The 15,866-nt window shown below is 39.8% G+C and overlaps 2 protein-coding genes across 2 annotated transcripts; both read right to left on the bottom strand.

Annotated features, from left to right (window-relative positions):
• Nucleotides 1-37: 37 nt before the first annotated feature.
• Nucleotides 38-2,718, bottom strand: LOC111441136. The gene is made up of 6 exons (XM_023078071.1): nucleotides 2,458-2,718; nucleotides 1,860-2,346; nucleotides 1,366-1,504; nucleotides 1,140-1,201; nucleotides 714-852; nucleotides 38-514 (listed from the first exon to the last, which is right to left on the bottom strand). The coding sequence occupies exons 1-6, from the start codon at nucleotides 2,606-2,608 to the stop codon at nucleotides 365-367; spliced, it is 1,128 nt and encodes a 375-aa protein (XP_022933839.1). The 5' UTR covers nucleotides 2,609-2,718; the 3' UTR covers nucleotides 38-364.
• Nucleotides 2,719-10,364: 7,646 nt separating this feature from the next.
• LOC111432810 (probable mitochondrial saccharopine dehydrogenase-like oxidoreductase At5g39410) lies at nucleotides 10,365-11,960 on the bottom strand. Its single transcript, XM_023069757.1, has 2 exons — nucleotides 11,283-11,960; nucleotides 10,365-11,214 (listed from the first exon to the last, which is right to left on the bottom strand). Exons 1-2 carry the CDS (start codon nucleotides 11,937-11,939, stop codon nucleotides 10,531-10,533), a joined length of 1,341 nt encoding a protein of 446 aa, XP_022925525.1. The 5' UTR covers nucleotides 11,940-11,960; the 3' UTR covers nucleotides 10,365-10,530.
• Nucleotides 11,961-15,866: the final 3,906 nt, after the last annotated feature.

Here is a 15,866-nt window from a genome sequence, read left to right on the forward strand (position 1 = left end):
AGTAAAAAAAAAAAAAAAAAAAGAGAAGAGGATCGTGTGCTGATTAATCTAAATTCTATTAGTCATATAAATATAGGTTCAAAACTGATACTGAACAACTAAGTTAAAGTTTCTCCAAGTCAATTATAGAATCACAGTAACATTAAATAGCCATGTGAATTGAATGCTGAAGCTTACCACAGAAAGAAGAAGGCTGATAAAAATGCTTCAGATGGGGATATTGTTCTTCTGCTTCCAAATTTTCTGATCCCCATTTTCATCCCAGGCCTACCTGTTTTGATCAACTTTGAAGGGGGCTCTTCTGTGTGTTTCTTCTCCTCATACTCATTTGCTAGACACCTCAAGAGACCACACTTGCCATATTCTACAGCAACACCTCCGAACCCGAGCTCGTGCTACTACTCTTCCTCTTCGCATACTCGTGGGCAACACTGATTGCGTTCTTGTTATGCCGTAGTGAGAACTCCGCCAGTAGAATTTGCCTTTCTATTGATGTGAGATCTCCATGGCAGCCCTGAAAAGTTTGATAAAGAACATACCATCAATTCAGTACTAGAAACAGTATATGTCCATTTTGACATCCTTTGTGTCGGACCCACCGGAAGACTCGGTTCGACATATTTCCAGACAACACCCCTGGTAATGCCCCAACTAGTTGAACTACCACTTAGGCGTAAACGAATTCAAAACATCAAACATGACTTTAGAGTTACCAATCGAGATGTTCGATCGCAAACAGCATGGTGCATGAGGATGCCAGCAGCAACTGATACGTTGAAGGAATCTACCATTCCATTCATGGGAATACTGCAATGCAAGTCTGATAGCTCCAGGGCTTCATCACTTATTCCCCTGAGACCAAAGAAAACTAAACCTCAGATACTAACATAAATGGTAAAGGTCATAACTAGCTACAAGGATAATGTCTCCTGGTTCGGAAAATATTCACAACTCGAAACTCACTAATCGAAGGATGAGCGGACTAGAATTGCAGGAAAACAAAAATGTAGGCCAGTCTATTAAACATGGACTAAGTTATGATTTGCTAAATATAACTGATATCTCCCAACTAGCAGAGATTTAAAAGTGTACAAAAACTTGATCAAACTCAGTATTATTGAAGCAAAGAAGATAATTACCTACTTTCATTTCCAACCACAATTGCAGTTGGACACGACCAATCCATATCATAAACGGAAACCTAAAACAGGACAATCACAACTCAGCTGTCAGGATAAGCTCAAAATGGTTGAAACATAATAAAATTGGCATAAGACAATCGATATAAGAACAGAATTGATTTCAATGTAAAGCTACTTCATGGGACATTGTGGAAGGGAGAAAGTTTGCAAATTGAATCAATACCGCATTCGATCCTAGATGCGTTGATACTATTCTATAACCCCGAGATTTCAGAATTCTAAAACATTCTGGGGTTGAGTTCCAAAGTTCAATGTCCAACCATTTCTCTGCTCCCATGCTAACATGACGATTCTCTCTGTACCTGCATTGGAATTGCAATAATCTCAGAAGAAGAAACATGGAATGAAAGATTATGACTCATGAACAAATGCATTGTCACCCATATCTAACAATTACCATGGAAAATCAAATGCGTTTTCATCAACTTAACCTCCTAATCATATAAAACCAGATATGCAAATTGACTAATTGATTGAATTCAAGTACTCCATTGAACAAAAAAGTTAAACCACACCATGTACACTAATGAAATTCCGCCGGCACAATGGACAAGAAGCAGCTGCCGATATTCCAGAACCAAACAATTTTCCATTGGGAAAATCAAGGGGAAAAGGCAAATGTATTCGAAAACAATTTCACCTCAATCATTCTTGCACCTTTTGGAAGCGTCGCAAGAGACCACATGAACCGACTGAAATCCAAGTGCATCGGCAGATCGAAACGCCGCCGAGACGTTGCCGAAATCACTCAAACCCTCTACCACCAAACAAACTGAATAGCTCCTGTGTCGCACGACGTTCTTGAACCGCTCTTTCCTCGAGTCCAATATGAGAGGATCCAAGGCGTCCAAAACCTCACCACTATTCAACCAAGAACTTTCACAGCTAAACTTATCCAGGTACGGAAACCATCGCCCTTGACGCGGATATTCATCTCCATCTAAATTAATCGGCCTCCGCTCCATCTTCATCAACCTGGCAACGTCATCGGAGTGTGTGAGAAGGTGCTCCACCGTGTCTTGTGTATGAATCTCCGGCGGTTCTAGGTCACTTCCTACAGAGTCTGTTACTTCTACTGAAGATGCAGCGGCCGAAGTCGAGGAAAAACATCTTATAGAAACTGCCTTAGGGTTGTTTCTTGAGGCTGTAAAGCAATCAAAACAGAAGGAAAGTCAAGAACAGCTTTAAGAAAGAAATGCAAAAGATATTGTATGGCCTCCGAGAGCGAGAAAGAGAGGGAGTGAGAGAAGAGTACAATGGTTTGAGACGGCGGTGAAGAATGGAGAGTAGGAAGAAAGCGGTGGTGAGGAGAAGGAAACAGAAGGGAGAATTCGTTGAGTTGTACGGGGACTGCAGCTTCCAAGTAGAAATAGTGAAGGTCGGACTGCGATTCTGCAGGACGCCATGGCTGCGCGTTGAAGAGCTTCGACGGTTCAGACAGCGGTAGAAGAAAAGATAGACACCCTCCTCCTCATCCACAAATGCAGTGCCGGCGTCCTTTCGAAATATGAATTATAGGTAAATATCAAATGAGCTCCAATTGATAAGCACATTTGGGACTATTGATCTAAATTCAATTTAATCACCTAGGTCGGAGTTCTGTGTCACAATCCATGGAGCGTCATCGAGGATGGTGACAACTTTAAGTGGGAGAGAACGTCACAACTATATTACGAAGAGAGTAGGTTATGACCTTCACGTCGAGACAAGCATAACGGTGACCCTCAAATGGCGTCCATCCAACAACGCAAGGGCCTAGAAGAGTGTCATGATGCGACCAAAGAGGACGGTGAGCATTAAAACTAAGAAGTGACATAGCAAGATTATGGCAACAATTAGACAGGAGTGTAAAGTTGGAAGCCCTCCAAATTTGGTGTCAATCAGACATCGAATGAACTCTCCATGACACCATATGATCGTTCCCCCAAAAATCATATTTACATCTACCAGATAGGAAATGCTTAGAAATTTAACTTACGGGGAGGCATAGTATCAACTTTCCACCACTCCCGGGCCATGTGCCACATTAAGCGAGCTACCATGTGGCACATACAAGTGTCTCAAACGACTTCCTTTGAAATGGGTCTTTCAAGGACAGTACCGGACGACACAGGTGTGTCGGTATTGCGCCATAGCCCACGTGTCAAAGGTTGAATTATGCACCTACGATCCGGTACGAAGTCCCTAGGTGACACGACATAGGCACAAGAGAGCCAATGCCTCGATAAAACCCGAATGGATGGATGTTCGGGATGTCTCGATGTTATAAACGACAAGTGGGCTTGTTCTGATGGCATGACCAAGTGAGATGCGTTGGTCGGTGACACCCTGTGATTTGGGATGACGTAAAGACATATGGATGATGTTAGTTGGGAACCAAGAGATGATGTTGGATACGAAGTTGCACACGAGAGACCTTGCCCTCGAGCAAAGGCAAAGTCGAGTTGAATGACTAGGACTAGTGTAGAGGCAAGTCGGTTGTGTTGCAGATAATTGAACATGCACGCCCAAGTGTTATGTTATGGAGCCTACTACTTATTTATAGCTTGGTCAACGGTTATACATAGTAAAGTTATATCCGGTAAAGCTATATATGGTAAATAGCTATATATAGTAGATGGTTAAATCTGTTAAAACTATATATAGTAAACGGAACCATATATATTCTTAAATAAAGTTTTGAAGATGTACTTTTTTTATTTTTGTATTCTCTCTTGTACATACTCATCAATATAAATCCTTTAGCCAGAGTTCTCCTTGCATTCTCTCTCTCCTATTTCTTTGTGTTCATCTAGATCGAGTGTGTGCGTTGTTGTACGATCCTAACAACTAGTATCAGAGCTAAGCGAAATTCACCACGATCTATCAAGATGAAAAGTTCAAAGATTGAAATTGAGAAGTTCGATGGATCCGATTTCGGTTTCTGAAAGATGCAGATTGAAGATTATCTGTACTAGAAAGATCTTCACGAACCCCTATTGGGGGTGAAGTCGGATACCATGACCACGTAATAGTGGAAGCTCAAGGATCGACAAGCCTTAGGGTTGATCCGGTTGACGCTATCCAGAAACGTGGCGTTCGACATCATTAAGGAGAAGACAACGTCAGATCTATTGAAGGTGCTATCGAATATGTACGAAAAACTGTCGGCTATGAACAAAGTGTATTTGATGTGGAGATTGTTCAATCTACAGATGTCTGAAGGTGGATCTGTTGTTGATCATATAAATGAATTTAATATGATCGTAAGTCAACTGAGTTCGGTGGAAATTAATTTTGAGGATGAAATTAAAACGTTGATTTTGATGTCATCTTTACTCGAGTCATGGGATACTGTTGTTGCCGCAATCAGCAACTCCCGAGGATCTGATAAACTGAAGTTTGATGAAATTCGAGATGTAGTTCTCAACGAAAGTATTCCCAAACGGGAAATTGGAGATTCATCAGGCAATGCTTTCTGTGTTGATCGAATGGGAAGAAGTAAATTAAAGAGGTCAAACAAACACGGGCAATCAAAATCAAAGAACCAGGGAAAATCTCCAAACAAACCCAACGTAATGTGTTGGAGCTGTGGAGGAAAAGGACATTTTCGGACAGATTGTACAAAACTGAAGAAAAAGCAGAATCATAAATCTGAACATGATAATGATTCTATATATACAACAGAAGATACTGAGGACGCTTTAATCCTTAGTATGGACAGCCCAGCTGATTCCTGGATTTTGGATTTAGGTGCATCGTTCCATTCGTCTCCAAGTAAGGAATTGTTTCGAAATTTCAAATTAGGAAATTTCGGGAAGATGTATCTTGCCGACAACAAAACCTTGGAGATTGAAGGGAAGAGAGATGTCTCCATACAAACTCCAGCAGGAAATCAGTAGACATTACAAGATGTCAGATACATTCCTGGTCTCAAGAAGAACCTGGTCTCTATTGGTCAGTTGGATAGCACAGGCTATGCAGCAGAGTTTGGAAAGAGTTCGTGGAAGATTGTAAAGGGTGCCATAGTTGTTGCACGTGACACAAAATCCAAAATCTTATACACTACTGCAGAGTGTATAAACATGACTGCTACTGCTGAGAATGCTTCCAATTCAAGTCTATGACACAATATACTTGGACATATGAGCGTCAAAGGAATAAAGATGTTGACTGCGAAAGGAGCTTTAGTAGACTTAAAATATGTTGATATGGGTCTTTGTGAGAGCTATGTTATGGGCAAACAGAAACGAGTTAGTTTCACACAGGCTGCCAGAGAACCGAAGAAAGTGCAGTTGAAAATAGTCCATACAGACGTCTGGGGACCATTTCCAGTTTCATCACTTAGTGGATCTGTGGATCAAAGTACTACGTCACCTTCATTGATGACTTCAGCAGGAAGGTATGAGTTTACTTTTTGAAACACAAGTCAGATGTGTTTGTCACCTTCAAAAAGTAGAAAGCTGAAGTTGAAAATCAGACTGGCTTGAAGGTCAAATGTCTGAGGTCTAACAATGAAGGAGAGTACAACAAATCATAGTTTAAAACATTTTGTGCAGCTGAGGGAATTAGATTAATAAGAACAATTCCCGGTAAGACAAGACAAAATGGTATTGTAGAAAGGATGAACAGAACATTGAATGAGTGAGCAAGAAGCATGAGGATTCATTCTGGACTACTAAAGACATTCTGGGCTGATGTTGTGAACACAACAACATATTTGATTAATAGAGGGTCGTCAGTACACTTGAAGTTCAAATTACCCAAAGAAGTATGGACAGGAAAAGAACTCAAGTACTCTCACTTGAGAACTTTTGGTTGTACTGCGTATGTTCATGTGATCTAGAGAAGAGAGATAAGCTTGATGCTAAGGCTATGAAATGCTACTTCATAAGCTATGGCTCTAACATGTTCGGGTACAGGTTTTGGGATGACAAGAATAGGAAAATCCTAAGACACTGTGATGTGACCTTTGATGAAAATGTCCTGTACAAGGACAAAGAGAAGATAAACTCTGAGACTACAAAGCAAGTGAGAGTTGAACTTGAGTGACACAAAAATTCACCTAGTGATGTTACAGCAGAAGCTCAAGAAACTCCTGATCCTATTGCTGAAGAACCAGACGTGGAACAAGTTACACTTGAGCAAGTGTTGAGGAGATCATCCAAAACTATCAGAGCACCAGATAAATATTCACCCTCATTACGTTCCCTGGAACATGAGCACATGGCATCAATTTCGTACGCTTCTGCAGTTGGGAGTTTGATGTATGTTATAGTCTACACTAGACCTGATATAACACGTCAGAGGGAGTTGTTAGCAAGTACATGGCAAATCTAGGAAAAGAACATGGGGAAGCTGTGAAGTGGCTTCTGAGATATCTGAGAGAGGTACATTCAATACTTCACTCTGTTATGGCAATGGCAAGATAGTTCTACAAGGTCTTATGGATGCTGATCTGAGTGGAGATGTAGACTCTAGCAAGAGCACATCTGGATATATCTACACTATAGATGGAACAGCAGTGAGTTGGATGTTCAAGCTTCAAAAATGCGTTGCTCTTTCATCTACTGAGGCTGAGTACGTGGCAATTGTTGAAGCTGGAAAGGAGATGATATGAATGGTAGACTATCTAGAAGAATTAAGCATGAAACAGTGCAAGAAGATTCTTTATACAGGTATTCAGAATGCTATACAGCTGGTGAAAAACCCAGTCTATCATTCAAGGACATAACACATTAGAAGGCGATACCATTTCACTCGCAGGTTAGTGGAAGAAGGTGATATGTGTTTGGGGAAGATAGAGGGTGCAAAGAATCCGGCTATGTTGATGTTGGAAAATTGAGGTTATGCAAAGCCTTAATAGGTAAAACTTTGAAAATGTACTTTCTATTCTCCCTATTCTCTCTCACATACTCATCCATACAAATCCTATAGCCAGAGTTCTCCTTGCATTCTCTCTCTCCTATTTCTTTGTGTTCATCTAGATTGAGTGTGTATCAAATAGTCCTGGTTGAGTTATGAAATATTCGAACTTTTAACCTCAGTCGGTGGTCCATGTTTTATGTAGTTGAGTTATGCTCATGTTGATTTTTTTTAATTATTTATAATTAACTAAGAAATTAACTTTTCAATAAATTTGATGCTTGAAAAAACCTAATGAATTTCGCACATCTAGACCATTAATCTCGCAACGATGCATGAGAAAGATTTAAGAGTCTACTACACCGTTACCCACCTCTCACAAACTACCACATTGTATCCAAATGAAGACCTTAACTTGAACAAAATTATGTAAGTTTGTGTCGATTCATCGATTAATAATCAATTATTTAATAAAAACCAAATTGAAAATTAGTAAAATTAAAATAATTAAAAATTGATTAATAATCAATTCTTTTTCCATATAAATAGTATTAATTATTAAGAATTGATTAGTGAAAATCAATTAATTTATGGTAATTGATTCGTATTATTAGATAAACAATTAATTACATATAATTATATTACTCATTATAATTCACACTAAACACAATTAATTAGGTTTAGTTAGATAATCATTTTAACTTTTTTTTTCTAATTATTATTTTTTATTTTAAGTTTATAAACACCGAAAACAATGAATCACTAGGATCTAAGTATATCGTCCTTGTTGTGCACAGACTAAGGTAACTAGCTAGCCTTCGCAACGGTTTCTAGTGTCTAGAGTTGAGGCACTATCTCAAGAACACACTCACAATCAGGTGAGGACGACATGATGAGTGCTAGCCTACTCATCATCCATGAGAGGTAGCTGATAAACCCATCCCACAAACTAAGGAGTTGCCCAAGGTTAGGGGTGCTACCCCTTACACGTACCAGCTCTGCTAACTACCCGCTCTCCCATAGTTCAGATCCATTGTGTAGGGTAGCTCAACTAAACTCTCTCACTTAGGTTACACAAATCCTAACGGGCTTCATGCTTAGCCCAATGGTACTAAACCCAAGCGAAAAGGGTAGTGGAAGTTCCACGGATGCTACGCCGTCTATTACCAGCCTACATGGTACATTTATTTCCTCTAGGGTCGTTGTGGCGGTTGTCTAGGTCTTTAGGGTGGTCTTGACGAAGTTCAACATCTCCAAGTTACGCGATTCCAACATCTTGAATCTGGACCGGTCAGAAGCACGGGATCTCACCCTTTGATCATCTCTCACGATTCCATAATGCTCGTCCCTTGGAAGCGTTTCGTCCTAAGTCGTAGACTAGCTAAACTATCACACACACCCTAGTCTTAGATTGTTTATACTACTAGTCATCTACGGGGAGAATCACACATTCAATCACCTTGAGCTAATATACAATCTATCATGCAAGCGAACATGCACATACTCAACTGGGCGATAACATCTCTCAAGAATATAGAGCGCAGATACACATAATCCTGTCCTCCAATCCAAGATAATAATGTACAAGCAATACAAAAATGAACAAAAACATGTGAGGTTCAATTCATCTATATCCGAATCCAAGAGCATATAATCACACAGTTAACCAATATTCTTTGGTACATGTCATACCAAGCTAGTTCTAGGGTTGGTTTTATTAGCATGCATGAAAATCCAAACGATCCCTACAAGTATTACTTCTTAAGTCTGTGTGATTACTTACTAGTTTGACGAGTGTCTTCCCGAGTAAGATTTCAAATCAAGGAGTCTAAAAATTTCAAATTTCCTTCGGAGGGGCCTAATTCACATTAAAATAAGGTTAGTATAAAAAACGGGACATAAGGGTAGAAAATAGGGGCGGTCCATGATTCGGATCAGAATTTAGAATCCACTAGGATATGGTCACGTTACTTCTCACTTTTAAGAGTGAAAACTATCTCACAAATTAACACGAGTCCTTTCAGCATAGTTTATCCTAACTCACGTGTATCCTAAGAAAATTCCCAAAAAGGACCACTAGCTTCCACCTTGATTCGTCCCAAAACCACATCTTATTGGGAGAGCCACCACTTTGATATCATTTATAACACCCTATGTCCATGATTCGGACCAGGATTTAGAATATGAATTTGGAATTTGATAACCCCTACGTCTCCAACGACAAGGTCACATTACTTCCTCTTCACTTCGAAGAGTGAAGACTATTCCCACCGACGAACATGAGTTCCTAAAACATGCTTTATCCTCACTCACATGCATCATAGGAAAATTTTCGAAAAAGACCAACACTTCCACCTAAGTTCGTCCCCAAATCAAATCTTATTGGGAGAGGTACCGCTCTGATACCATTTGTAACACCTCATATCTAGGGTTTGAATAAAGATTCAGAATATGTATTCAACACCTGATAGCTCCTATATCTCCAGCAGTAGGATCACGTTTCTTACTCCTCGCTTCGAAAAGTGAAGACCATTCCCAACGACCAACATGAGTTCTTTCAACATGTTTTGTCCTCACTCACATGTATTACAGGAAATTTTTTGAAAAAGACCACCAACTTCTACCTAATTCGTCCCCATATCACATCTAATTGGGAGATGTACCGCTATGATACAATTTGTAACGCCTTATATCCAGGGTTCAAATTAGGATTTTGAATATGGATTTGACACCTGATAGCCTATACATCCCTAGCAACAAAAGTGAAGACTATTCCCACCGACCAACATGATTCCTTTCAACATGATTTGTCCTCATTAACATGCATAATTGGAAACTTTTCGAAAAAGACCACCAACTTCTGCCTAAGTTTGTCCACAAATCACATCTTATTTAGAAAGGTACTGCTCTAAGACCATTTGTAACACCCCATATCTAGGGTTCGAATTAAAATTCAGAACCCAGATTCGACACCTGATAGCCCCTACATCCCCAACAACAGGGTCACGTTTCTTACTCATTTCTACTAAGAGTGAAGACTATCTCCACAGACCAACACGAGTCTTTTTAGCATGCTTTGCCCTCACTCACTTTCATCCTAAAAAAATTTCCTAAAAGGACTACCAATCTGCTTTGGTTCATCATTGACTCATATCTTACTTAGAGAGCTACCGCTCTAATACCATTTGTATTACCCCTTGTCTAAGATTCGAATTAGGATGCCTACAAACTAACATGATTTCTTTCAACATACTTTGACCTCACGCACATGTATTATCAGAAAATAAATACATTTGGCTTTGGAGTTTCTATGATTGAGACATCGAAAAAGAAGATATATCTTATTAGTATATCTAGTAATTTTTAATTCTCTGAGGCTTTTTTAGCCATCATATCTTCAAATGTCGGGACTATTGTTATTGACTTATGTTTCCCAACTAATACATCACTTTTATTAGATAAAAAAGAAACAAACGCTCAAACTCTACAACTTAACATTCTTCGAAATCACATCAAAATATATCTCATTCTCTTCGAGTCTTTTCTGCAGATCAGTTGGTCCAAACACAATACCAGGAGTAAGAACTCCTCCTTTCGGAAGAACCTCACGTTTGCTTAGAACAATCAAAGCACATTGAACCAGGATTATCGGGGTAGCAACATATCCAACCTCAGGTCCCATCACTCTCGTTACAATTTTCATATCTACTTCTCTACTCCCTTCACCATTCTTGTTCCTATAACCATAACCAACAAACCACATCTTGAATGATGCGCTATCGACCTCGTCTTTTGAAGGACCCTTCTTCTCGAAATAGCCGAGACTAAAAACCGAAGGGAATGTCAAGAGAAGCCACCTCCCGAACGAGCTTTTAGCCAACTTCCCCATGATCATACCAACTGCAATGATTTGGAGAATGTCAATCAATGACTTCGACCCAATTTTTACGCCGAAACGAGCTGGCTTCACCGACGACCAAAACGTCGTCCTCTGTTCGATCTCTTCGACACGCTCATTAACACCAGGAAGACCATGAGGGGTTTCAGCTAGAGAAGAGAGTGTTCTACGAACAACAGGGGAATCAGCTGAAGGTAATCTTACAGCCCAAAGGCCTGTCTCTTCGTTGTGTTCCACAAATTGTCCTTTTGGAGGACAAGGGCCCGGAATCTGACACAACAAAAATCATTATAGAACGGATCGAAGTTTTGATTAATGTTTTGTAGAAATTTCCTCACCTTTGGCCGAGGTCTTCTAGCCCTCGAACGCCGCAATTGCACTAATTGGTCGGCATTAGCAACACCCAAAACAGCCGACTCAAATGTCCCAAAGTTCCCAACAATTTTGTTCTTGGATTCCAAGCTCAAATACGCCTCGATCCGGTTCGGCGCCGATTCCCCAACCCACTGCTTGGAATTGAACATAAACCCAAATTCAGCCGGAACAGAATCGAACCCACAAGCCGAAATCACCAACGAACCATTCTCCACCGACCTCTCATGATAATTAGCCTCCATTTTCTCCATGAACTCCGGCTCCCCACAGATGTCCAAATAATCGCACCCTGTCTCCACACACGCCGCCACCACAGGCTCGCCGTAGCGGCGGAAGGGTCCGACGCAGTTGAGGATGAGCTTGGTTTGGGTGCAGAGGCGGTGGATGGATTGTGGGTCGGTGATGTCGGCGATTAGAAGCGGAATGGGCGGCGGGGAGTGGAGATTGGCTGCCCATTTGAGGGTTTCCGACAGTTTTGTCGGATTACGACCGGCGAGAGCGAAGGATTTGAGAGGGGAAGAAGGAGAAGGGTTGAGGAATTGGAGAGCTTGTCGGACGACGTGCTTGCCGGTGAAACCAGAGGCGCCTAGGATTATGAAATCGTAGAGTGAACTCTCCATTGTTTAAGCTTCCAATCTCACAAATTCGGTTGATTTGCTGTTAATAAATACAAGTAAATCAACTACTTACAAGTTCACAATTTCATTAAATGGTATTTGCTACTTAAACGTAGTAATTCTAGATTTAATATGTGCAACCAACTCCGATTTCTGGAAGGGATGCATTTATTAGATAAAATGTCGATGCGGGCTGTGCCTGTTGCTCCGATGATTTATGATAATTCGACCGATTGCACGACCATCGTGCCGGTGATGCATCATTCAAATTTTTGCCCTATCAATTTTCGATGGTAGGATAGTGGATTTTTGCCCGATTATTGTTATAAATGATCTATCAAGTACGTGCTTATAGCGAGCCTCCCTAGACAATAATTTCATATTTACATATTGTATTAACTCTCATTATTTTTTCATTAATTATAATATTCCATTTAGGTAGATTTTGTGACCACTATTTTACCAACCCTATCAATAGAGAATTATATTTTAAGTTGTATTTGCTCTTTACTTTCTTTTTTTTTCTTTTTTCTTGTGTTATAATTTTCATCCATCTTTAATTTTTTATTTTTCGTTTCAATTTGGTGAGGTGCATAAAGTTGCCACATCAGCTAATTTAGGAAATGATCATGGGTTTATAAGTGAGGAATACTAACTCCATTGGAATAAGGCCTTTTGGGAAAGCCCAAAACAAAGCCATGAGAGCAATTCCTAATAGGGAAAGAAAGCAAAGTTTAGCGAGATTTCTATCGGCCGACCCCTAAAAGGGAGGGGAAAGAAAGCAAAGTTTAGCGAGATTTCTATCGGCCGACCCCGAAAAGAGAGGGGAAAGAAAGCAAAGTTTAGCGAGATTTCTATCGGCCGACCCCGAAAAGAGAGGGGAAAGAAAGCAAAGTTTAGCGAGATTTCTATCGGCCGACCGCTACATAAACCAGTGGCGGAGGAGGAGCTCCACTTCATTCGTTGTTAAGCGAAGGTCTTAGAACTCCGAGTGTAACACCTGAGTCCCAATGAGAAATTAAATACCTGGTTGAATTCCTGAGATTTTATTTAGGTCATTAAATGTCAAATTTCAAGAGAAGGTAGAAAAGAAAAATACTTAGAAAATTCCACAAATACAAGAAAAATAGTAAAAATTTGAGAGAATTCGGTCAAAGTCACCCGAGGGGCAAAATGGTCCTTTTGTTCCTTTGCCGGTGTGGATGAACACTAATATGAAAATTAGTGAAGAGATAAGAAAAAGAAAAAAAAAATAAAGGGAGTGAAAAACAAGAGAAAATCAAATTTAGGGTTGAAACTGTTGGGGGTACTTCAATCCGACCACAAGGAGGCGTTTTTCAGCCATAGACCCTTCATGAAAGTTTTTCAGAACCATGAGGAGAGCTATTTTGGGCTTTTGAATCACTCAAGTTCATCGAGAACCAAGGAAGAACAGAAGGTATGGATTTCGAGTTCTTGGTCTCGGTTTTCTCTCAAATCCACGAGTTTTACTTGGATTTGTAAATATGGATTACAGTTATATGAATTTGGTGAAGAAACCAAGTTGATTCAAGTTATGTACGAACCATCACAACTACAAAATTCAATAGAAAATTCTAGAGAATGCATCCGCCAAGGATTGAAGCCAAGCGCGTGGAGAGGTAGTGACATACACATCAACATATGAAAATCGATAGAAACTTGAAAGAAGTGTATACGGCTAGAATCGAAGACGAGAATGCGAGGATGAGTGTGGCCACGTGTCAACTTTAGATAAAGCATCTGAAAAATAGTTGAAATTGCATGGAGCAAGACTCTGAAGTTGCATATGATTGAGACTGCCCTTGTCACGGTCATGCTTGTCCAAGGCGTGTCACTTGTGAGCGCATGTCGAATGTCCCGTTCATGCTTGTTTAAAGCGTGTTGTCCATGGCCGCATGCACGTTCCAAAGGTAGGTCATTACTATTCTTGTCATATTATTACGGAGGTGTATGATCATTCAAAATCATGCCTGCACCTGTTAGAGATAAAATGCTCTAAAATGTACAATAGGGGATGTGACTGGTTATCAATTCTTACTATCTGGGTTATGTGTATTAAAGTTGTGGGATGTGACGAGAAAGAATAAATACGATAGGGCGATATCCACTTTTGGTGGGTGGCTTATTGTTGCTCCGACTTTTACTTGCATAGGGTGCTTCTTCTTCAATCTTTTAGCGTGATACCTCTTATTTGCTTAGTCATGGCTTCTTGGCTAGCTAGCAAATTTTCAAACTCTACAATGGTTGAATGGGTCATATTTGTATAACAATAACAAAACTTCTATATTCTGGTAGCAATCTATGGATGATGATCCTCTTCATATGAACTTCTCTGATGACGAACTCGGAACTAGTTCAGTAATCTCTTAACAGATCGACTTGTCACTCTAGAAGTATTGAACAATCGTCATGTTGGCGTTGTGAGATTAATGGCAACTCATTCTCTAAAAGTTGTAGCCTCGTATCGTTCTTCTTTGAGAAATGTGTCACGAACATGTCTCATGCTTCTTTCAGAGTCTTGTTGTCCCAAATGTGCTCCAGCATATCTTCTTCAGCTGTGGTCTTCAAGGTAAATTTTGTCTTGCCTCATTTGATTCTCCATTTCTGAAAGGTGTCATTAGTATCTTCTTCCAGTTGACCAATTTTGCTTTCCGCCAATGACCTCCCAAAGGTCTTGTCCTTGTAGATAAGACATCATGTATGTAGTTCATGTGTTATAGTTGTTATTATTGAGTTTATTGATTCCTCCGATGACTTGGAGATCACTCATCATATTAACAGTACCTTAGTAGTACCAAACGAGATTTTACGAAAATGAATTTGCAGAGTCACGAACTAGTCACGTCAAGAAGAAACTCACTCACTTCTAATGTAGAAGATCAGGCAGAGCTACTAATGTCTTTTGACTGAGCAATTCGCCTTGTGAGAGGAAATCCTTAACGGAGTAAAAACGGCCAAAGAAAATTGTTGGAAGAAGAAAATAACAGAAAAACATGAAAGAGACAATATGTATTGAGATTATGCTAAAGACCATTTGTTTATTAGATTGTCATACTTAAATAACAATTCTAAGCTAAAAATGGAAATGAGTGGCAACTCAATTAACGCACTTCAATTGGAGATGCCCATTCCACTCAACTTAATTTTGTGGAACTTAAAAATAGAAATTTATCTAACAATCTTCTCCTAAAGTCCTGTGGTATACTATCTTATTGATCGGAGTTCTTCAAATTTCACCTGCGCCAGAGATTTGGTAAAGATGTCTCCAAGTGGTTCCTCTGTTCGGATGAGATCAATCTTGATGTACCCCCAATCTACATATTCCCAGATGTAGTGGAATCTGATTTCTATGAGCTTGCTCCGGTCGTGCAAAATTGGATTCTTGATCAGGAAGATCGTAGCTTTGTTGTCCACGTATAACATTGGTGGATCGCCTTCTCTTCCGATGAGTTCTTCCATCAGCTGCGCAAGCCAAACCCCTGTGTGGCCGCTGTCGAAGCGACGATGTACTTTGCTTCGCAAGAAGACAGAGCAACTACCTTATGTTTGGTTGATTGCCAACAGATTGCGCCGCCTGAGAGGAAGTAAATCATCCCGCTAGTACTCTTATGATCATCAACGTCATCGGTCATATCACTATGACTGTAGCCGACCAACTCAAGCTTCTTCTTTCCTCTAAAAAGACCCGTACATATTGCGTATCTTTTGTATTTTTATGTTATTTTCTTCTTCCAACCATTTTCAATTTTCAATTTTCTTCAGCTATTTTTTGGTCAAGGATCTCCTTTCACCACGACATCAGCTACAACCATAAATTATTTCTTCCATGTTTGGGTTTCCAAGCATAAAAAAATGATGAGAGGTTTTGTGCTTTTTAAAACCCATGTTTTTTTTTTTTTTTTTTTTATT

This window comes from Cucurbita moschata, unplaced genomic scaffold (genome assembly GCF_002738365.1).
Source record: "Cucurbita moschata cultivar Rifu unplaced genomic scaffold, Cmos_1.0 Cmo_Scf00003, whole genome shotgun sequence".
Taxonomy (NCBI): domain Eukaryota; kingdom Viridiplantae; phylum Streptophyta; class Magnoliopsida; order Cucurbitales; family Cucurbitaceae; genus Cucurbita; species Cucurbita moschata.